Source organism: Peromyscus leucopus, chromosome 5 (genome assembly GCF_004664715.2).
Source record: "Peromyscus leucopus breed LL Stock chromosome 5, UCI_PerLeu_2.1, whole genome shotgun sequence".
Lineage (NCBI taxonomy): Eukaryota > Metazoa > Chordata > Mammalia > Rodentia > Cricetidae > Peromyscus > Peromyscus leucopus.
The window spans coordinates 107,044,406-107,065,661 of record NC_051067.1 but is presented as its reverse complement, the minus strand read 5'-3'; the positions used below and the strand labels follow the sequence as shown (position 1 = coordinate 107,065,661).

At 49.6% G+C, this 21,256-nt stretch overlaps 3 protein-coding genes across 12 annotated transcripts in view; 2 read left to right on the top strand and 1 right to left on the bottom strand.

The window, feature by feature from the left end:
• Fhod1 (formin homology 2 domain containing 1) overlaps window positions 1–2,213 on the top strand; it is a 17,969-nt gene extending 15,756 nt beyond the window's left edge. Inside the window, exons 16-22 of the mRNA XM_028854285.2 lie at window positions 1–25; window positions 103–264; window positions 788–978; window positions 1,075–1,267; window positions 1,347–1,509; window positions 1,597–1,797; window positions 1,877–2,213. The exon at window positions 1–25 is cut by the window's left edge and continues 95 nt beyond it. Coding sequence (XP_028710118.1) covers window positions 1–25; window positions 103–264; window positions 788–978; window positions 1,075–1,267; window positions 1,347–1,509; window positions 1,597–1,797; window positions 1,877–1,959 — 1,018 coding nt within the window. The 3' untranslated portion in view covers window positions 1,960–2,213. The remainder of the gene's footprint in view (window positions 26–102; window positions 265–787; window positions 979–1,074; window positions 1,268–1,346; window positions 1,510–1,596; window positions 1,798–1,876) is intronic.
• A 106-nt stretch (window positions 2,214–2,319) lies between these two features.
• Window positions 2,320–5,579, bottom strand: Tmem208 (transmembrane protein 208). Of its 2 annotated transcripts, none has more exons than XR_005091663.1 (6): window positions 5,473–5,579; window positions 4,838–4,933; window positions 3,688–3,747; window positions 2,917–3,079; window positions 2,698–2,782; window positions 2,320–2,598 (listed from the first exon to the last, which is right to left on the bottom strand). XR_005091663.1 is itself a non-coding variant. In XM_028854281.2 (6 exons), the coding sequence occupies exons 1-6, from the start codon at window positions 5,476–5,478 to the stop codon at window positions 2,461–2,463; spliced, it is 522 nt and encodes a 173-aa protein (XP_028710114.1). In that variant the 5' UTR covers window positions 5,479–5,579; the 3' UTR covers window positions 2,323–2,460. The 2 variants fall into 2 exon arrangements, 1 of the variants encoding a protein (XP_028710114.1); XM_028854281.2 differs by having other exon boundaries at window positions 2,323–2,598; window positions 2,943–3,079.
• Window positions 5,580–5,594: 15 nt separating this feature from the next.
• Lrrc29 (leucine rich repeat containing 29) lies at window positions 5,595–20,793 on the top strand. 9 transcript variants are annotated; one of them, XM_028854247.2, is made up of 7 exons: window positions 5,595–5,720; window positions 8,818–8,919; window positions 16,933–17,925; window positions 19,282–19,497; window positions 19,617–19,760; window positions 19,914–20,131; window positions 20,230–20,793. In XM_028854247.2, exons 1-7 carry the CDS (start codon window positions 5,697–5,699, stop codon window positions 20,396–20,398), a joined length of 1,866 nt encoding a protein of 621 aa, XP_028710080.1. In that variant the 5' UTR covers window positions 5,595–5,696; the 3' UTR covers window positions 20,399–20,793. The 9 variants fall into 9 exon arrangements, with proteins under 9 accessions (XP_028710080.1, XP_028710082.1, XP_028710081.1 ...); XM_028854249.2 differs by lacking the exon at window positions 5,595–5,720 and adding an exon at window positions 5,727–5,871; XM_028854248.2 differs by lacking the exon at window positions 5,595–5,720 and adding an exon at window positions 5,727–6,059.
• The last annotated feature ends 463 nt before the right edge of the window (window positions 20,794–21,256 follow it).

Below are 21,256 nucleotides of genomic sequence, written 5' to 3'. Positions count from 1 at the left end.
CGGCAACTTCCTCAATGGCTCCCAGGTAAGTGAAAGCACTTGGGGACTGGAGGTCCGGGCTCTGGAACCAGCTAGGACCAGACTGAGACAGGGCCCTTTCAGAGCAGTGGCTTTGAGCTGAGCTACCTGGAGAAGGTGTCGGAAGTGAAGGACACCGTGCGACGCCAGTCCCTGCTGTATCATCTCTGTTCCCTGGTGCTCCAGAGCCGGCCTGAGTCCTCTGACCTCTACTCAGAAATTCCCGCCCTCACCCGCTGTGCCAAGGTTAGTGCCAGGCAGAGATCCCACTAAGAATGGCTGAAGTACAGTGGGGCACTGCTTCTTGGGGTGAATCCTTCTATCTGGGCTGCTGTGTCAAGGCTTGCTGAGGCTGCAGGCATGTGAGCTGTATCCTCTGCCAGTGGCTGGACCACACCCGTTCAATTTTGGGTCTGTTTAGTTGCCACTTCTCCAAGAAGCCTTTTCTGTTCTTGCTTGGAGCAACTGGACTGGTCTGTCTCTTGTATTAAGCTGTTTTTTTGTTTTTATTAATGAAAGCAAACATTCTATCACTGAGCTATATCCCCTGTCCACTTCTTACTTTCTGAAACAGGATCTAAGTTGCCCAGGTGGACCCTGAACAAACACTGTAGCCCAAACTGTCTAGCCTGGACCCAGGGGCACAGCTGAGAACTGGCCTCTTCAAACGCTCACAGGCAGGCATGGCAGTGCTAACCTGAATGTAGCTTCAGGCCTCGGGCAGTGACTTACATAGAGGACCGCTGCTGTGTACTCTCTTGCTTTTTAGGTGGACTTTGAGCAGCTGACCGAGAACCTGGGCCAGCTGGAGTGCCGGAGCCGTGCAGCCGAGGACAGCCTTCGGAGCTTAGCAAAGCATGAGTTAGCCCCAGCTCTGCGTGCGCGCCTCACCCACTTCCTGGCCCAGTGTACCCGCCGGGTAGCCATGCTAAGGGTAGTGCACCGTCGAGTCTGCAACAGGTAAGGCAGGGCCATGAGCTAGAGAGGACTGCCACTACCATCCTTTTAACACCGGGTAGGCCTCACTGTCCAAATGGCCCACTCCAACCTGCCTAGGTTCCACGCCTTCCTGCTCTACCTGGGCTACACTGCGCAGGCAGCCCGGGAAGTCCGCATCATGCAGTTCTGTCACACACTGAAAGAGTTTGCACTAGAGTACCGGACTTGTCGTGAACGAGTACTGCAGCAGCAGCAGAAGCGAGCTACCTACCGGGAACGCAACAAGACCCGGGGTCGCATGATCACTGAGGTAAATGCCCTGCGGGGTCGTGCCTGCCTCCCCATGGCTCCTTATCCTTGCTCCTAACCACTCTTCTTTCCCTGTTTAGACGGAGAAGTTCTCAGGTGTGGCTGGGGAGGCCCCCAGTAACCTGTCTGTCCCAGTGGCTGTGGGCAGTGGCCCAGGGCGGGGTGATGCCGACAGTCACGCCAGTATGAAGACTCTGCTTACCAGCAGACCAGAAGACACCACACACAGCCGCCGTAGCAGAGGTAGGACTTGTAGCTGCTGCTAGGGGAATGTGTTCTCATCTACCTTAGCCTTATTTCCCTCTCTCTTCCCTCTCTCGTCTCCCTTAGGCATGGTCCAGAGTAGTTCTCCTGTCACAAACACAGCGGTGGGGCCCTCCACTGCATCCCCTGAGGAGACTTCAGGTTCCAGTTTACCCAGTGATCCATCAGATGAGATAATGGATCTGCTTGTGCAGTCAGTTACCAAGAGCAGCCCTAGAGCCTTAGCTGCTCGGGAAAGGAAGCGCTCTCGCGGCAACCGCAAGTCCTGTGAGTATTCCCTTGTAAGCCCAGATTTCCTCCCTTACTCCCCTGACCCCCAACCTGTAACCCTGCTCTGTCACTGCAGTGAGACGGACACTGAAGAGTGGGCTTGGAGATGACCTGGTGCAGGCACTGGGACTAAGCAAAGCTCCTGGCCTGGAGGTGTGAGGGTGCTGCCACCAGGAAATCTATCTGGATACAGCTACAGTACAAGAGACTGAGCATAAAGAGGGCCTGGAGCAGAAATCTGGTTCACAAGCCTGAACCCAGGAACCAGTATTGTGAGCAGTATTAGATGTGTGTGTGTGTGTGTGTGTGTGTGTGTGTGTGTGTGTACGTGTGTGTGTACATGCACATGTATTTCATGTATTTTGCATATGTGAGTTCCCTCTTTGGAACAAAATAAAAGTTTACCTAGCTAATCCAAGAGCCTTTTTTCCTCTTTTAAGGTCTCTGCCCAGCTAAGCCAAGAAAGAAGTATCATAGGACTCCTACTTACTATACGTTATCATCCACATAGCCATTAGCCACATTCTAAACAATTTATTTAGTTATCCTATATTTCAGGCTGCTTTTGGCCCTTAAACTAGGCCCTCACTGCTCCAGGCATGGGGCCATGCAGCCTAACAGAACCAACCAGCGCCCAGCAGTCTGTGGCCACAGTGATGGCTATAACCGCTTCATCTGCCGCCGCTCCTGTCGGCGTTGGCGTTTTTCATTGTGTTCTGGTGCTGGCGCTCCACTGTCTGCTGTGAACCAGGGGCCCAGCACATTTACCCACAAGAGGTAAAGGGCCCGGCCTGGAGCCTAGGACAGAAAGGGTAACTTGAAGCCAGTTGCAAGGCCTAGCGGGGTGGGGGTGTGTTAAGGATTTTCTCAGGAGGCCCAGCCCTCCAGTCCACGTACCAGAAGCCAGAAGGACCAGATGTAGAGGGAGAAGCAACTGAGCACCTGCACGATGGCTGTCAGGAGGATCACGTCTTTAAGGTGCCTGTGGACAAAAGGAAGGCTGCCAAGGGTAGCAGACCGGCCCGAGGCCTGCCCCCTTCCATACTGTTCAAGTTGAAAGTAGTTGGGAGTCTTGGGCTGTGTGGGCCCCAGCGCCCCAGCCCTGGGGCCGCTCACCTGGGCTGGCGATGGGGGACACTCACTCTGCCATGCCCTGCTCCATGTTGAGGTCCATGCCACCATCCATCAAGGACCCATCCTCGGAGAAGGCTGCCCGAGCCATCGAGCTCATAGAGTGGTAACTGGCCCCATATACTGCCAAACTAAAGCCTAGGGCCAACTGCAGAACAAGAAAAAGAGTATCAAAAGCTGCTCGGCACTGACCCTGTACACTCACTTTCCCGGATGGGGATATGTTGTTTTAACTCCAGCACAGTGGCTGCGCCTTAAATCTGCTATTTCAGCCAGCAACTGCAACTCGGCAGTGACTGGCCTGCTTCTCTAGCAGCAGCCTGGCCACTCGGGTCACAGCCTGGCGGGAATTCTGTTCCCACAGGCGCCAGCCAGCTCTGCCTCTGCCTCTGCCACTAAAGGTAGCTTTAACTAAATCTCTATTCTAATTATAAATAAAACTCAAGAGTCAAAGGCTGGGGTGAAAACCTGCTAGCTCAGAGGCTGAGTAGCAACCAACTAACCTCTCCTTGCTGACATCTCCCAGGGAGCCTCCTTCAGCTCTGCCAAACAAAAAGAGCCACACCACTACAAATCCCTCCCTCCCTCCTTCTGGTGCCTCTCTCTCTCCCAGATGCCCTCTGATGCTCTATGATTACTTCCTGTCAACTAGTTGCTAACTCAGCCTCCTGACCCAAGGTTAATTTTATTGAATTAACGCAGATGCACACTTGGGTTTCACAGTGTGACTGAATATCCCCCAACAAGGATACTTACCCAGGCCCCAAATGAGGCGGATGAATAGAAGAAAACCAAGGTCACAAGGCAGTATATGGCCTACGAGCAAACACAGGATCAGGCTGGAATTGACAGCTACCCCCAAATTACCGGCTTTCCTCAACCCTGACTCAGAATTGGGCCAGACTAAGAGGAAGAAACCAAGCGGTAGAAGGGCTCTGCTTCCTGGGTCGTCAGTCCAGGAAAGAAGCCTTAGTGTAGTGTGAGGACAGCCAAGCTCAGCTGGGACTCATTGCTTCATTTCATTTTGGGCTTTTCTCCCTTCATTTCTTCATTTTGTTTCTAATTCTAGTTCACACTTCCTCTGTGCCTGGCACCTTTTTTTTGTGTTTGTTTTTGAGGTAGGGTTTCTCTGGCTGTCCTGGAACTCACTCTAGACCATGCTAGCCTCAAACTCACAGAGATCCGCCTGGCTCTGCCTCCCAAGTGCTGGGATTAAAGGTGTGCGCCACCACCGACCAGTACCTGGCTACTTTTTAAAAAATGTTTTAAAATATATTTTATCCATCTAGTGTTTTGCCTGTATGTATGTATGTGCGCCACATGTCTGCTTGTGTGCCTGGTACCACAGAGGTCAGAAGAGGGCACTGGATCCTCTGGAGCAGATGGCTGTAAACTACCATGTGGGTGCTAGGAATGGAACCCAGGTCCTCTCTCTTAACCACTCAGCTCTGGATACTGGGGTGAGGGTGGGGTGGGGGGCAGGCAGTGCTGGTGATCAAACCTAGGCAAGGGCTCTACCACTGAGCTACACTTTCTGTTTTCACTTCTCTTTCCTTGAGACTGGAGTCTTGCTTTGTTGCTCAGGTTATCCTTGAACACTCTAGCCTCAGTCTTTCAAGTAGCTAGAATTACAGTTATGTATCACTATGGCTGGCTTCTCTCATCCCCCCCCCCTTTCTGAGATGAGGTTTCTATGTAGACCAAAGCAAACGTCAAGCTTCCCGTCCTCCTGCCTCAGCCTACCTCGTGTGAGGATTACAGGCTTGTGCTTTCACGCCTAGCTTTTCGTTTCTTTACAACATTCTCTTTTGGAACCTTGGCTGTCCTCACCAGTACTCCTAATCAGATAGCCCTGAGGACACTGGAGCTATTAAAGGGCACAGAAAACACGAGGCAGGCAACTTACATTGGCTCCCAGTATGATCCTCAGGTAAAACTTGAGAGTTTCTTTGTTCTCTTCAAATATCTGCTTCTTCCCTCTTGTACCCACTTTGCCTTTGGGCTGCAGAGGGATGATGAGATGCTGTCAGCTTTTTCGCCTCACTCCTCACACCAGCCTTGTTATCTGCGCCTCAGCGAAGTCCTTATCGTACTCTGTCAAACCTAGCAGTCCCTGAGATGACTTCCACTCTAGTCCATCCTCCCCCTACAGTCAAGACACCATCTTTACCCCCAGCTATGATCGCCCAATGCTCTTCCTGAAATAACCCAAACTACATTAATACCTTCTTTGGCTCTCCTGGTAAGGTTCAGCTTTGGACTAAGGACCTCTCCGAAGGGACTCCAGGGGAACTTAATGGCGTCCCTCTCCAGCTTATGGGAGTGGGGGGGTAGTTCAGATCTGGAACTGACAACTGCGCCCCCCCCCCCGCCTCCTACACTAGTTCTGTATATTCCTGCGCCACTACTCGCCCCGCAATCCACTCCCTCTACCACAGTCCATTGGATGGCGCCCCTCTCTGGCCCAGTGCCTTATGTTTTCACTTTCCCAACACCGGGAAAGCTTGCCGGTGCGGACTCCACCCTCCCCATCCTTCTTACCGCCATAGTGCGAAGCAAATACCCAGCCACGGAAACAAGAGCGAGTAACTGGAACTGCAGTCAGTAGACACCACATCGGCAGCCCATGCACTTCCGGTACAGACCGAAGTCGTCAGGATTCTGGACGGAAGTGGATTCCATTTCCTTCCCAGGCCCCGCCCCAGGGGTGATGGGACTACACTTCCCAGAGAGCCTTGCGTGGGGGCGGAGACGGCAGAGAGGCGATGGCGGACTCACTGCCCCTGGAGGTGAGAGGAAGCGGTCCTCAGGCCTGGGTCGGGGACAGGCCCCGCCTTCGGGGTCCCGAGCTTTGGGGCAGGGCTGTCTGACAGCTCGCCCGGCACCTCCCGCCAGGCGGAAACCAGCCGCCCGGCGAATCCCAGGACCTGCAAACTCTGGGTAACAGCCCGCTTTGGGGCCACTTCGACCCCTTCGGTTGGGATACCATCCTCTCCTTACCCGTTGGCCCCAGAAGATGACTACTCTGTCCCCTCAGGAGGACAGACTCTCTAACCATCTCCTTCCCTTGAGATGGCCGTTCCCTCCCGCTCAGTTCTAGAAGATGTCCGCTCCACCGTCCCTGAAGGGTAATCAATTTTATCCCGGTTGGCCCCTCGGAATGGTCGCTGCGTTTCCCCCCGCCCCTCCCCCACCGTCCTCGCAGTTGGAAATAGACTGCTCCCTCCCCGTCAGTTCTGGGGACAGCAGCCAAGGTCTTTAATCTAAGACATGCCTGCTACCTCCCCAGTGATGGCTGCCCCAGTATTTTTCACCCCGTGAGATGTTCCGTTAGTCAGAGGCAAGAGTACTCTGCTCTCATGGGCAAGGAGATACAGATACAGCCTTTGTGCCTTGTATCTTTTTTGAAATGGCCTCTCAATTTGTTTTTTCCCTGGGAGTTGGCAGCCCCCTCCCATTAACCCAGAAAGGCCACTTTCCCATGAGTCCTAGAATGCACCCTCTCCTTAGCATAAATAGAACCTGCAATGACATCCTATTCCCTTTTGGCCCCAGAGGTTATCCTCATTCCTGTAAATCCCATGGATGACCAGTAGTAGTCCCTTGGGGTGGGTTCCTGGGATGATCACTCCACCATTGTCTCTACCTCTTTTAATACCAGAGAGGCTACTCCATTCTCAGCTTACTGAATTTTGACCCTCCCCATGAAGACATGTTTCCCTTTCTCTTTGCTCCCAGGGCTTATCATCCCAGAAGATAGGGCAGCCACTCTCTTAGCCCAGTCTTCCCTCCTAGCCCCCTAGGGATGGGGGCTTGGTCCGTCCAGCCCCATCAACTCTTCTTCATACCTCTCCTCTCTGGTCCTAGTCCTTCTCCTCTCAATAATAATCTGCTTCATCTCCCACCCCTTCCCTGAGCAAACCTTTGGTAAAAGTAGGGGTAAAGGACTCTATTTTTAATCCAGCAGAGACTGGCTGAATTCTGCCTCTGTGCTTAGCATCCGAGGAGAGAAGGAGAGAACACAATGGGCTAGTGAAGTCACTGCAGAAGGACTTCCCAGAAAGAGCTTCACATAAGGAAAAGAAAATAGACTTGCTGTATTGGTAGGGAGGATGGACTGGGGATGTTCTGAGACCAGCAGACCCAAGCATGGAGGCCTGGCGATGTTGACCCAGGAGTGAGGATTTTGTTCTGAGATTATTGGGGAACACGGAAGGTTTTTATCAGGGGTAGTGAAACTGGACACAACTTTTTGGAAAATTAACTCTATGACTATATAGAATGGACTGACGATGAACATAGAAACAAGGAGGGGCTGTAAAAGGAATCTAGGTCTAAGGGGATAAACTTTAGAGCTAGTAAGACGATGAAGTTGCAAAAGTAGAAATGTTAATAATGGCCATCTGGCAGCCATTTATGGACCATCTAGGTCCCTATAAGACTAATTTACATTATTGTTATTGTTATTATTTGGGTTTTTTTTTTTTTGAGACAAGGTTTCTCTGTGTAGTTTTGGTGCCTGTCCTGGATCTCACTCTGTAGACCAGGCTGGCCTCAAACTCACAGAGATCTTCCTGCCTCTGCCTCCCAAATGCTGGGATTAAAGGCATGCGCCACTGCCACCCGGCTAGATTATTTTTAATGTCTTCATTTTTCATACGTATAGAAACTGAAGCTCAGAGAAGTCACATACTTTGGAGATACTCACCTGGAAAGTAGTAGAGCTAGGATTTGATGAGTCTGAGTTAGCCTTGCCTGAAACTTCAGATTTGTGAGTAAAGAGTGGAAGACCACGAGTCCAAGTATCACTAGGAACCTCAGATTGGGAGTACAGTTGGCAGTAAAAGGTAAAGTTAGACTGAGGGCAAAAATAGCAATTTGGGTTGAGATTAGGTTGAGAACTATTTGAGTGTAGAACCCTGTAGACAATTGGCAGTATGAGACTAATGCTTGGTTAACATGACAACATAAAGCTATTACATTGTTGACTGTTCTTGTGCAAGTAAACAGAAAATCAAAAGATTGAACCTTGGGAGTCATGGGGAATGCAGAAATGGGACACTTAGCATGGTAAAGGCCTAGAAAACCTTGCCATAGGACTTGAGGCGGGAGGACTCTAAAAGAAAAGGACAGTTAATAGGAGATTGTTCCTACCTCCCAAGTGGCCCCTTTCTTAGTCCTAGATAGAGCCACCAACCTCACCACCTATAGACTCATAGAGCACAGTGAGAGGGAAGAGCAGTGTCTCCCAAACTTGCTGTGTTGTCCTACCTTAACAGCTAGCTGAGAAAACAAACTGATAATAGAGAAGATGGGAAAAGAATAGGGGGTCCCAAAGCCAGGCATCATGGCTCACACTCACAATTCTATCACATGGGATATAATTCTACTAAGGCAGGAGAATGGCTGTGTGTAAGTCTGGGTACAGAGTGAGTTCCAGGACAGCCTGGGGTACATAGTGAAACCCTATCTAAATGAGAGAAAAAAAAAAGAGTAGCATTTGACTTATGTTCTAGATCTATGGAAAATGCTATGATTTGTAACTTCTCACAAGAACCTATTTAAATCTCAGTTGCCATTTCACAGACAAAAGCAAGGCTCAAGGAAGTCAGCTAGCCAAGTGGAAACTTAGACTAGGTTTCTCTGGCCCCAGTGCCAGACCGTTTCTACCAAACTGGGCATGAATTTGGCTTCTTCTTACTTGGTACAAACCTGAACTCAGAAGTGGCTCATGTTAGGTCCATTCTGAGGAGATATGCCTGGAGGCTGGAGAAGGGAAGCAAATAGTTCATGAAGCTTTGGGTCCAAGATGGACTAGAAGCCAATGCTCCGATGCCCTCAGACCCAGTTCTAACAGCCCTCAAATACCTTATCTTTTTCCCTCAGATGCTCACATATATCCTGAGCTTCCTACCTCTGTCAGATCAGAAAGAGGCATCCCTTGTGAGTCGGGCTTGGTACTGTGCAGCCCAGAATGCCCTTCGAGAGGTAAGGTACCCACCTTACTTGATTCATTCTGAGTTGTCCCTCACTTCAACTTGCTCATGGCCTTGTTTATGCATCATCTATCCATCCATCCATATATACTCATACATTAATACATACAAGTCTTGGGGTTCAGAGCTTAAGAAGCACATTGTCCAATGAAGGAAAAAGACAGTTAGCATGAATAATTGTGATGCTGTGTGTTCAGTACCATAGCACTCAATGAAAAGGTGAAACAAAGATAAGGGTACCCAAACAAGATCATCCAGTAGCGTCAGGGAAGGCCTGAGAGAAGAGGATGAGAGTACATGTTGGTCGTCTAGACCTGGCATCAAGGTGTGGAAGTTCTGACAACAGTCACACAAATTCCAAATAACTGGATTGAGTTTTATGTGGGGGATGGTAGGAGAGGAGACTAGAATGTGGCCAAGATTGCAAGGTGGCAGATGTGCCAGGTAGCAGAGCTTGGGCTTTCTTCCAGTTACTGTTGTGGGGCCTTTAAGAAATGTGAAGGCAGGGCTGGAGAGATGGCTCAGCAGTTAAGAGCACTGACTGCTCTTCCAGAGGTCCTGAGTTCAATTCCCAGCAACAACATAGTGGCTCACAACCATATATAATGAGATCTGTTGCCCTCTTCTGGTATGCAGGCAGAATACTGTATATATAATAAATTTAAAAAAAAAAAGAAGAAGAAGAAGGAAAGACAGGGCTGGAGAGATGGCTCAGTGGTTAAGAGCACTGACTGTTCTTCCAGAGGACCTGGGTTCAATTCCAGCACCCACATAGCAGCTTACAACTGTCTGTAACTCTAGTACTGGGGTACTAAAACACCAATGTATATATAAAATAAATAAGTTATTTTAAAAAAAGAGAGAGAAGGGAAGAAATGTGAAGGCAGGCAAGAGACAGTGTGATGTGGACTCCAAAGTGGACTAGAGGGGCGAGACTGAGTATGGGGAGGCAGCCCAGCCAGGAGGGGAATGCAGACACCTGTACTATTGAAAGACAATGATCTTCTGTTAATTTTGATTTAATTATCAGTGAGATTAAGGTTTTTTTCCTCATTAGCAGTTTTGTCCTTTATCCACTTAACTGGTAGGGTCTTAATAATTTGCTTGCTCATTTTATGAGCTTTTTATATATTAAAGATTAATTTTTTTATATATTTGTTAAAATATATTTCTGATATGTTTGCCCTTTCATTTTATTTGTAGATAGCTGTTTTATTTATGAGATATAGAAATTCAACTTCTGTGTTGTTGATTATTTTCTTTTTCTTTTTTCCATGGTTTTTAACGATCCCTTGCCCTCCAGAGATTTCATCAGTGCATACTTGTATTTTTATTCTTTTAAAAAATACGACTAATTTCTAGAGTAGTGATTGGCTCAACAAAAATAAATTACTTCTGTTTTATGGTTTTAATGTTTTGTTTTCTTTCTTTCTTTTTTTTAGTTTAATTTTTTTTTTGGACAGTGTCTTACAATTTAGCCCAGGTTAGCCATGAACCACTAGCCTTAGCCTTCTAAGTGCTTAGATTATAGGCATGAGCTACCACACCCTCATTGGCTTTAACTTTTATCAGTGAGAAGTGTGTTTTATTCATGAAACTTATTTTAATTTATATGATAAAGTATGGAGCTGATCTGTTTGCTTTTCAAATTGCTCCTACATCATTTCTATCTAATCTTCTCTGTTAGGTTAGAAACCCCTCTGTTACATATCAAATGTATACATGTAAGTAGAGTCTGTTGTTGGATTATCTATCTGGTATCATGGATCTTAATGTCTAAAGGAATTGTATTTTGGACTTGTTGAAAAATTTAGAATGAAAAATTTAGAGTATGAGATATCCAGTTGCCAAAACTCAGTTGATAATTGAATGTCTATGTGAGAAATTCAAGAGAAAGTTATGGGTAATAAATATAGACTCAGATGTAATTAAAGAACGAGTAGGGCAGGAAGTGTAGCTCAGTGGTAGAGTACTTGACTAGAATGTATCATGCCCTAGGTTTGATCCCCAGAACTGAAAAAAAAAAAAAATGGATGGAAGTAAAGCCCCAAATCTGAGTAACTCCATGTAAGGGAAAAGTGTAACAAACAGAGGAATAGGAGACCAAGACTGGAGAGCATTTAAAACACCAAGTGGATGATTAATGATGTAAAATCCCATAGGGACTAGCAAAATAAAGAACAAATAGTGCTCATAATATATGCTGTGCTGTTGAATGTGGTGGCACCTGCCTGTAATCCTAGCACTTGGAAGGAGAGACAGGAAGGTCAGGAGTTCAAGGTGCATTACCATGCTTGGCTGGGATACAATTCGATATATCAAGGAAATAGAGTGGAAGAGACATGTGGGTGTTAAGAGTGAGGGTAACTTGATCAAGGGTGGTAAGAGTTTAGGAGGCCCAGCAGATTTGGGGATAGATGGTGGATTCAGAATTGGATATTTTGTATCAGGGTTTCTAGAGGTCCATGAAGCAGTTGATCTCTAATATGGTTGAGGAAAACAATATGGATCAGAAAGTAGCTGGAGCACATATCTGTGATCTCAACCCTTGGTAGACTTAAGCAGAAAAATTGCAAGTTAGAGTTCAACCTGGGTAAGATTCTGTTTCACAAAACAACAAAAAGAAAAGATAGGACTGGAGAGATGATTCAGTAGGCTGGCTGTGAAAAAAAAAATCCCTAGCACCTACATAACCCTCTCCTGTAACCCCATTGCTGTGGCAGGCAGAGACAAGAGAATCGATGGGGTTTGCTAGCTGCTAGCCTAGCTCCAGGTTCAGTGAGAGACCCTGTCTCAGGGGAATAAGGCAAAGAGTGATAGAGCAGGACATTTAGTGTCCTCCTCTGGCTTCCACATGTACCCCTACTCCACACTCATACAGCACATGCTCCCATACCAAAGACCCTATTGCCCTATAGGGTGAAGTATAGTGTGACAGAGAGCTCATGGAAGAGGACAAAGATTGTCCATGTGTATGTGTTATTAGGCAGAACAAGGCAGGGAGAACCTATTCATCTATGGTCTGGGTCTGTCTTTTGATAACTCCAGAGAGACCAGTGAAAAACAGGCTAAAAGGCAAGAGGAGACCCAAGGGGCACATTGGAAGTAACACAAGGTTAATGGCTACAGCCTTTCCCTAGCAGGTGGCATGGTAAAGAGGACACTGTGAAAGGCTAAAGAGAAGCTCCTACATGGTAGTGACTTGCTGGAGGGGAACTGGGACCAGGAATGAGTAATTCTGACAGGAAGGAGGGGAACTAAATGGCCCAACATTGAGTGTCTCCTCATACTTCCTAGGGGAAAACTGGAAAGAGAAATTTTGGAGATGAGAAGAGGTGCTATAGCATTAGGAGACTGAGGCAGGAGGATTGCTGTGATCACAAGGCCATCTTGGACTACATAGTGAATTCAAGGCCAGCTTGAACTACATAACTAGACCCTTTCCCAAAAAACCAAACCCCAAATCTATTGTTCATAGCCTCTGAGGAAGGACCAATGGAAAGACAAAAACAGCAGAATTCCCAGGAGATGAGGTGAGGAAAGCTCAGCAAGCCAGAAGAAAGGACTGTCTGAACCAAAGACTAGAAGTCAGAGGTAGGGTTCTATCAGGAGCCAGCTAGCAAGCAGGAACGGACTTCCCACCTGATGGCTTTGGTTGCTTTTTGAAGAACAGTCCATTTCTTTCTTTTCCTCTTCCTTCCTTCCTTCCTTCCTTCCTTCCTTCCTTCCTTCCTTCCTTCCTTCCTTCCTTCCTTCCTTCTTTCTTTCCTCCCTTCCTTCCTTCCTTCCTTCCTTCCTTCCTTTCTTTCTTTCTTTCTTTCTTTCTTTCTTTCCTTTCTCTCTCTCTCTCTTTCTTTTTTTGTTTTTTGTGTTTTGTTTTGTTTTTCCAGACAGGGTTTCTTTGTGTAACAGCCTTGGCTGTCCTGGAACTCACCTTGTAGAACAGATTAGCCTCAAACTCACAGAGATCCACTTGCCTCTGCCTCTTGAGTGCTGGGATTAAAGATGTGCACCCATTTCTAAGAAGGCTAGGTGCAGAAAAGCTTTTGCAGCAGGCTCAGAGCAGGAGAAAATGGTGGGTTAGGCGAGAAGGGAGGAAGTGGGATAGGGAAGGCCATGGCTTCTTCAGCAGTATTCTGTTATCTCCAGCACAGACTGCAAGTAGGCAGCTGGTTTGTTATCTAGGAGTAGGCAGGAAGAGTGGGCACAGCAGCGTGGGGGAGGAAGACTACAAGCCCTCAGGAGAGAGCAGGCTCATAGAGACCTTGGAGGAAGAAGCGGGCAGAGGGAGTGGCCAGGCTCCTGCGGATGAGTGAGAGGGGATAGGAGGAGCAAGGAGGGAAGGAGGAGAAGGCTGGGGTCTGTGGCTGAGACCCTGCTGTAGAGCTGGCATGCTGCAGCTAACTGGGAGCTCCAGGTCCCATTGACACAGTCCCTGCTAGGGTGAGAATGGTGGAAGGCCAAGCTATAGGTACACAGGCATCTAGGGTCCTGCCCCGACTTCACCGTTTTTACACCCCAGAGAGCAGTCCCCAGAGCCTGTCCTCTAAGGCTCAAGGTAGGCAGATGGAGCAGGAGGCAGTGTCACCAGCCACTGGTCCTATGGAAGATAGTTGTCAGCTAAGGAAAAGCTGGAACTGAGTCTCCCCACGCCAGGCTAGGACACCTGGGCTCTGTGACTTCTGAAAGGCAGTGCCCCCACATGCTTCCAAGTTCTGCCTAGTGCCCTGCACGTCCTGGGTGGCCACCATTGGATTGGTCGCTGTGGAGCAGTTCAGATTCTTTCCACTGTCGTCTTCCTGTCCAAAGTATTTAACTCTCCCCAGAGACCAGTACCTCTGAGCACCAGAGTTGTATTTCACTGCAGTTTTCTGAAAGGAAAGCAAGTGCCTTGGCTTTTGGATCCCAGTACTAAGCAGCAGGAACACTTCTCTCTTAGAGGCTCTCCAAGCCTGTGCACAAGCCTGTGGTCTCACTGTGAGACTTCACTAGGCACTGAAAAGCCCCGACCTCCTACAGTCAAGGGGCAACTGTCGTTTTCAGAAGTGGGTACTTAAAGTGACAGCAGTTGCTCCTAAGATGCCAACATGGGGAAAGTAGACCAAGGGCTTCCTTGGTCATCTGTGGGTGGAGTGGCTGAAGCTAGAGCAGGTACCCTTCCAGTCCTCCCTCAAGCCTCCAAAAGCAGTTTCTTAGGGCCTGGAAAAGGCCAAAGTTCAGAACCCAAGAGCCCTACTCGCATCTGCCCCTCAAAAAGGTAAATATTCTTCTACATTAAAAAAAAAAAAAATGTAAAAGACCGCCCTTTGGCCCCTGCAATTCCATCCAGCTGACCTCAGGAGCAGGTTGACCATTGTGTAAAAGGTTCAAGGCTGGCATGGCTAACACTGACAATAGTCAGGGGCCACTGGAGATGTGGCTCAGTTGGTTGAAGACTTGCCTAGCCTGTACTCAGCCCTGGGCTTGATTCCCAGTATTACATAAAACTAATAGTAGTGATGCATGCCTGTAACCCAGCACTTGGGAGGAAATCTAATCAAGAAGTCCTGATATATAGCAACTTTAGGGACAGCCTGAGCTGTGTGAGACCTTGTCTCAAACAAACGGGTAGGGGGTTGGGGGGGCAGGTATGGTCTCAAGTCTCTGCCCAGTAGCTGGAAATCCTGTGGGCCGGACTCTGCTTATTTGTCTTGTGGCTGCCAACTGTGGACGGCACCCTACGGTGATTGCCAGTGCCTTCTCTTGGCTGTGTGTCTGCCTTGTTCACAGAGAGGTAGTGGGAAATGGAAGAACATTCCTGGCTGCTCAGGCTCCCAGGAAGGGAAGGAAGCTAAGCTCCTTTGTGCTTGTAGCTGTTAGCACAGAGGCCCTACGGCTCTTAGGCTCCTGAGCTACATGAGTGGTGGGGGCAGGCGCTGCCTGGGCAACTGAGCTGCTCACAGCTCCTCAGGCTCCAGTTGATTCAGCATCCGACTGATCCACATGGTGTTGGGGCTTCTCAGTGGCTGGAGGCTGCTTCGCTTTTTTCTCTACAGCCTTCCTTCTCAGATCGTTTGATCTCTTTCCCCAGCCCTTCACACTGGGAACTTCCCCCAGCTCTCCTTAAACCTGAGAGAGGAACCTAGGCCCTTGGGAGTCTCCACTAGTCTATAGCAAGGGGATCTAATAGGGACCTGTGGTGAGTGCTCCTCTTGCAGGGACCAGGGAACAACCACAGTCTAGAAGTGGGATCAGGAAGAGGGTCACAGGGGTTCCTGTGAGAGAGACCATGAGATGGCCTCTGTTTTTTTCTTTTTTTGAGACAGGGTTTCATGTAGCCCAGCCTGGTCTCAAACTTGCTATATAGCCAAAAATGTCCTAGAACTTCTGATCCTCCTGCTTCTACCCCTCAAATACTGGTTTCTGTAGTACCAGGCATCGGACCTAGGACTTTGTGCTAGACAGCCAAGTACTCTACTAATTGAGCTTCTCAATTCTCAGCTCCCCAGTTTTGCCTCTTAACCTATCCTCCTCCTCACCATAACAGTCATGGTGGCTGTTTCTGCTGAGAAAGAAGCCAGGCTGTCTCCCCCATTGGTAGGGATGGGTTATGTGTTGGTTGGGAGGATAGTGCCTCTATGATTTTGCAGGATTGCCTGCTGCATGTCAGGGCTGCCTTTTTCATGCCCTGTTGGTGCTATCCTGAGGGAAACAGAGAACAGGGTACTTTTGTTGTTGCTGACAAAGGTAAGTGTTTTCTAGAACTCAGCTTTCTTGCATCAGAACCATGTTGATAGTAAAACTAAAGCCTTCTTTAAGAACCACTTTCCTGCTACCTAGGCAACAGGTAGGGCAATTGGACTAGGTGATTTTTTTTGAAGCTCTAACTGGGCTGCACACATGCTAGGTAAGCACCCTACTACTGAGCTGCATCCCTGATCTAGTGGACAGGATTTGGGGAGTCCCATGTCAGCTTCCCCGCTACAGATCTATTCCATACAGATTAGACTGACTTCCCCTAAACTCCTTTTGGCATGAGATCAGGGAAGGTTCTATGAAAGTATTTCCCTTAGTTTCTCCCAAACTGCTGCCTAAGCCATCATATTGCCACAGCTTAAACCTGAGCTTGACTCCTGAGTTGCACCCCTACTCCAACCAACGTGAACTGCTCTCCCAAGCAAGTTCAGCTTAACTTCCTTGGCTTCTCTGGGATTTATATTAGATCCTGCCACCTGCAGAGATGTGATACAGGTGTTCTAGGCATGTGTTAGAATAAACACACACAGACACACACACACACACACACACACACACACACACACACACACATGCACACTTCTGCTCACACATTTTTTTGCAAATATTCATGTGCTTGAGCACTCAGGCCACCAGGGGACTAGACTTTGGTGTTTGTTCCAGCCCTCTGGTACCTGGCCCACAAGAAGCTGAGTGACACCTGCTTCACTTCTACCTTCCAGTCCTCGAAGCCCTCTCTAGGAAGTTGGGGCAGTCAGCTGCTTAGCTAGTGTCGAGGTCCTGGCTGGGCCAGCAGATCTCAAGACCTGAGACTGCAAAAGATCATGGTCCAGCCTTCTTTGTTCTCCCACCCCACAGAGGCGTCAGTGGTGTCCCATAGGCCACAGCCCTCCTGTGCTCAGTTTGCTAACTCCCCACGCTATCCTTGCCCCTCTGTGGTATTTAGATTGTCCTCCACTCACTTTCCTGATGGCCCAATAGTCATTTCCTCCCAAATCCAGCATGGTTTGCCTTCCTGCTTCCCACTTTGTTTCTCTTCCCAGCTCCCACTTCCTGCCTACACCTCCTCAGCTACACATCTCTCTCTCTCTCTCTCTCTCTCTCTCTCTCTCTCTCTCTCTCTCTCTCTCTCTCTCACACACACACACACACACACACACACACACACACACACACACACACCAGGGATGGGTGCTCATTGTAAAATGGCCTTTCTTAACTGTCTTCAACCTCTGAGAAATCTAACCTCAGACCTGCTGCTACCCTGTAGACAAATGTGCGGTACAACATTCCTGTGTCCTCTGCCTCACTCTCGGCCATCAAGAACTTGGGCCTCAGGGGCATTTCACACATCAGCTTGACCAATCTGGATGGCTCACCAGCTTCGCACCAGGTACTGCAGTCTGTTGCTTACCACTTAGGCCCACACCTGGAGAGCCTTTGCCTGGGTGGGGGCAGCCCCACAGAGGCATCCTTCTTGGCCCTGATCCTGGGATGCCCAGTCCTGCGCACCCTTGATCTCAGCGGCTGCAACAGTCTTTTCACATCAGGCACTCTGCTGGCTCAGCCTGAGACAGCGCAGTGTGTCCGAAAGGCATTGAGTGGCCTTCGTGATCTTAACCTGGCTTGCCTGCGTGACCTGACTGACCTCAGCTTCAACCATCTCAGTGGTTGTTTCCCCAGCCTGGAGCGCCTCTCCTTGGCCTACTGCCATCTTACCTTTGAGTTAGGCCCAACCTGGGGCTCCATTACCCCGCAGGTTTCCTCTCCCTCCCAGCTTTCCTTCCACAACCTGCTTCAGTTCGTCAAAGAGCGAGCTGGTAGGCTGCGTGCCCTAGACCTTAGTGGTACTGGCTTGCCACCTGAGGCCCTACAAGCCCTGGGCCAAGTGACTGGATTGCAGCTGGAGGAGCTGAGCTTACACAGCTGTAGAGACCTCTCCTCAGAGGCTGTGGCCACCCTGTGCCACCAGCAGCCTGGTATTACTTCCCTGGACCTCAGTGGCTGCTCAGAGCTGACTGACAGGGCACTCTTGGCTGTGAGCCGAGGCCTCCAACACCTGCGGCACTTGAGTCTGAGGAAGCTGCAGCGGCTGACCGATGCAGGTTGTGCAGCCCTGGGGGCCCTGCATGAACTGCAGAGCCTGGACATGGCTGAGTGCTGTCTTGTGAGCGGTCGGGAACTGGCCAAGGTCCTAGGCTCAGTTCACAGAGCTCCACTTGCACTGACTTCTCTCAGGCTGGCTTACTGCTCTTCACTGAAGGTGAGTTACTTTCCCTCCCTTCCTTTCCAGGGCACCTGGGGGAGCTGGGCCTGTGGCCTCAGAGGCGCTAACCAGTGTTTGTGTCCCAGGATTAGTAGTTAGACATGAATTTGGGATGTGGTCTGAAAGGTAACAGCAGCTTAGATAGATAATGTGGTGGCACATGCCTTTACTGTCCTCACTGGCCTGTCTCTACACTGTATGTGAGTTCCGGAAGGAGGAAGCCCAAAGAGTGATAGAAAATGTGACAGAGGCGGTGGTGGTGCACGCTTTTAATCCTTAACAGCACTCACTTGGGAGGCAGAGGCAGGCGGATCTCTGTGAGTTAGAGGTCAGCCTGGTCTACAAAGTGAGTTCCAGGACAGCCAGGGCAATACTGTCTTGAATAACCAAAACCAAAAATAAATAAAGAAAGAAAAGAAAAGAAAAAACAGAAAGAAAGAAAACTTGGCAGGCATGGTAGCACACACCTTTTATCTCAGAGGCAGGCAGATCTCTGAATTCAAGGCCAGCCTGGTCTACAGAGTGAGTTCTAGGACAGCCAGGGCTACACAGAGAAACCCTGTCTGGGAAAAAAAAAATCAAAAACCAATAGGAGGTTTTGTATTGTATTGCACTGAAGAAGATATTCAGTAGGCAGGGCCTTGGGGTGGGTCACTTGGGAGCTTTACGGTCACCTCTTGGCTGAAGTCAAACCCTTCATAGGGCCCAGTATTGCCCATATGGGTGGCATTCATTTCTGACAGTGTCAGCTGGTCCCTTTTTGTGGGTTATCCCTTTAACCTCTTACTATGACAAGAGCATTCCAAACCTCAGACTTACCTCCGCTTCATTTCACGGCAAGCACTCCCCCCTAACAACTCCTTGGCCACCAGTGTCTCTTAGCTGCTTTACCAGTCCTCAAGCCCCACAGCTCCCCCTGAATCTACACACCCAGATTGTGTGCTCTGCCTTTAGCTCCTGCTGCCAACTTCTCATGGTGGTGGCATCACTGATGCTTCCTTCAGGTTCAAAATCTAGAGGAAACACATCTGATTGGTTCACCTGGCCACTCCTGGTCCAGGGGCTGTGATCAGTGTTGCCTCAGCCCATCCTTTCAAACGGGCTGAGCACGGGCATGGCAGCCACCTGAGAAATATCTAGCTACATCTGTTCTTGTACCACACAGTCTTGGCCTTTGTGTCTTTCAGCAGCTTCATCTAGGTCTCCCACCACTCACAGCCCACCCTGTTCACTCCAGACTTTCACGACCAACACAGGGACCATGTTGCTCTCTCTCATTAGGACCCTTGCAGATGACCCCTGCCAAGCCTGGGGGCACAAGCTGCTGCTCCTTTTCTCTTGTCCTCCTCCTAGGATGCCTCAGTGCTCTCCATGATCCCAGCACTGGGCCCAAGCCTCAAAGTGCTGGACTTGTCCTCCTGTGTGGCCCTCACTAACCAGACCGTGCAGGCCATCTGTACCTACCTTGTTCACCTGTCAGTCCTGCACCTGGCCTGGTGCAAGGAGCTCCAGGACTGGGGGCTTTTGGGGCTGAAGGAGCCAAGTGAGGAGCCTATGCTAAGTCCCCAGGTATGAGATCCTTGAAATTAGGGAGGGTGAGGTGACCTTGGTCTCTGCTGCCCTCTGCACCTCCTGAATCTTTAGCAGAACTTATGAAGAATCTGAGAAGCAGTGGTTTCTTCCCACAGCTACCCCAAGAGGCGGAAAATCAGGCCCCAGACCCTCAGGAGCCTAATTCTGAGTCACAGGGCCCCTCCCTGCTCATGCTTCAGGCCCTGCAGGAGTTGGACCTCACGGCCTGCAGCAAACTGACTGATGCCAGTTTGGCCAAGGTGTGAATAAGCTGAGGACATTGGGGCTGGTGCTAGGGGATTGGGCCAACCCACTTTGTTCTTGGAGTCCCTTTCTCTTCGGTTTCTGGTAGAAGCAAGGAACCTGGAAGGGGCCAGGCTGTGTCCCAATGCCATTCTATATCCCTATTGCAGGTGCTCCAGTTCCCTCAGCTGAGGCAGTTATCATTGAGCCTACTGCCAGCACTCACAGACATAGGCTTGGTAGCTGTGGCTAGGGGCTGTCCCAGCCTGGAGCGCTTGGCATTGAGTCACTGCAGCCACCTCAGTGATGAGGGATGGGCCCAGGCAGCCAGGTTCTGGCCAAGGCTGCAGCACCTCAACCTGTCCTGTTGCAGTCAGCTCACAGAGCAGTGAGTGTTTGATGGCCTTACATTGAGCCACAACGCACGGGCTGGGCTTGGGTCTTACACTCACTGGTTCAGGCACTCATGCTGTGGCCTCCTTGCAGAACTCTGGATACCATTGGGCAGGCATGCAAGCAGCTTCGAGTGTTGGATGTGGCCATGTGTCCTGGTATCAACATGGCAGCCGTCAGGCACTTTCAAGCACAGCTGCCTCAGGTGACCTGCATCCAGTCCCGCTTTGTGGGAGGGGCTGACCTGACCCTGACGCTTTGAGCCAGGTCAGTAACTATCCCTGAAGCTCATCTCCCTTCACCAGTATAGCCCTCGCCCAGGCCTCTGGACCTGAGTTTGCCCTAGTGCCTTCCCCTGCCCTAGAACCTTTTCTAAGACTCAGGATGGGACCATCCCAGGATACTTGCAGCCCCAGTGTACCCTACAGATGGCAGCGACCTCTTTCCAGCTACATGTTGGCTGCCATGGGCCCTGCTCACAGAGGAGCTGGGCCCGATGCTGGGGAGGGCCAGACTCTGTGCCTCCTGCCAGCCTGCTACTCAGACCTAAAGCCTTTGTTCTGCCTGCTCCCAGGGGGTCTCCACCCCTCCTGAGCTTTAGCAGTCAATTCATCAACTTCACTGTAAACCAAACAAGATTAAAAATTCCAGATTTTATGTCTTCCTCTGATGTTCTCAGACTAAGGGGTCTCTCCTTTCTCCATCTCAGTTAACGCAGAGAACCTTAGATGCCCCCACACTGACTCAATTAGGTCCTGGCTTCCTCCACATAGGAGATTTTGGAGGCGTTTCCCAGCACATCCCTTCTGGACATGCCCTGCTGCAAAGGCACTGGTCCTAACCAGACTTGGGAACAACTGTTTAGCAGATTCCTGTACCATCTTGGGGTAGGGTAAGAAATAAAACAGCATCTCTGAGTAGGAGGGTCCTAAGTGGTCATATAGCCCAAACCCTCTGAACAATGCCAGTGCCTTCTCAATAGCAGATCAGAGGTAGTCTATCCAGTGATCCTCTTGTGTGTCCCCATGCCTTGTCTGTCTGTTTATTAGTTCTAGAAGCAGCTAGCCAGTGCTGAGTACCTGCAGTCACTGTGCTTCAGGTTGGAATTCAGAAGTGCCAT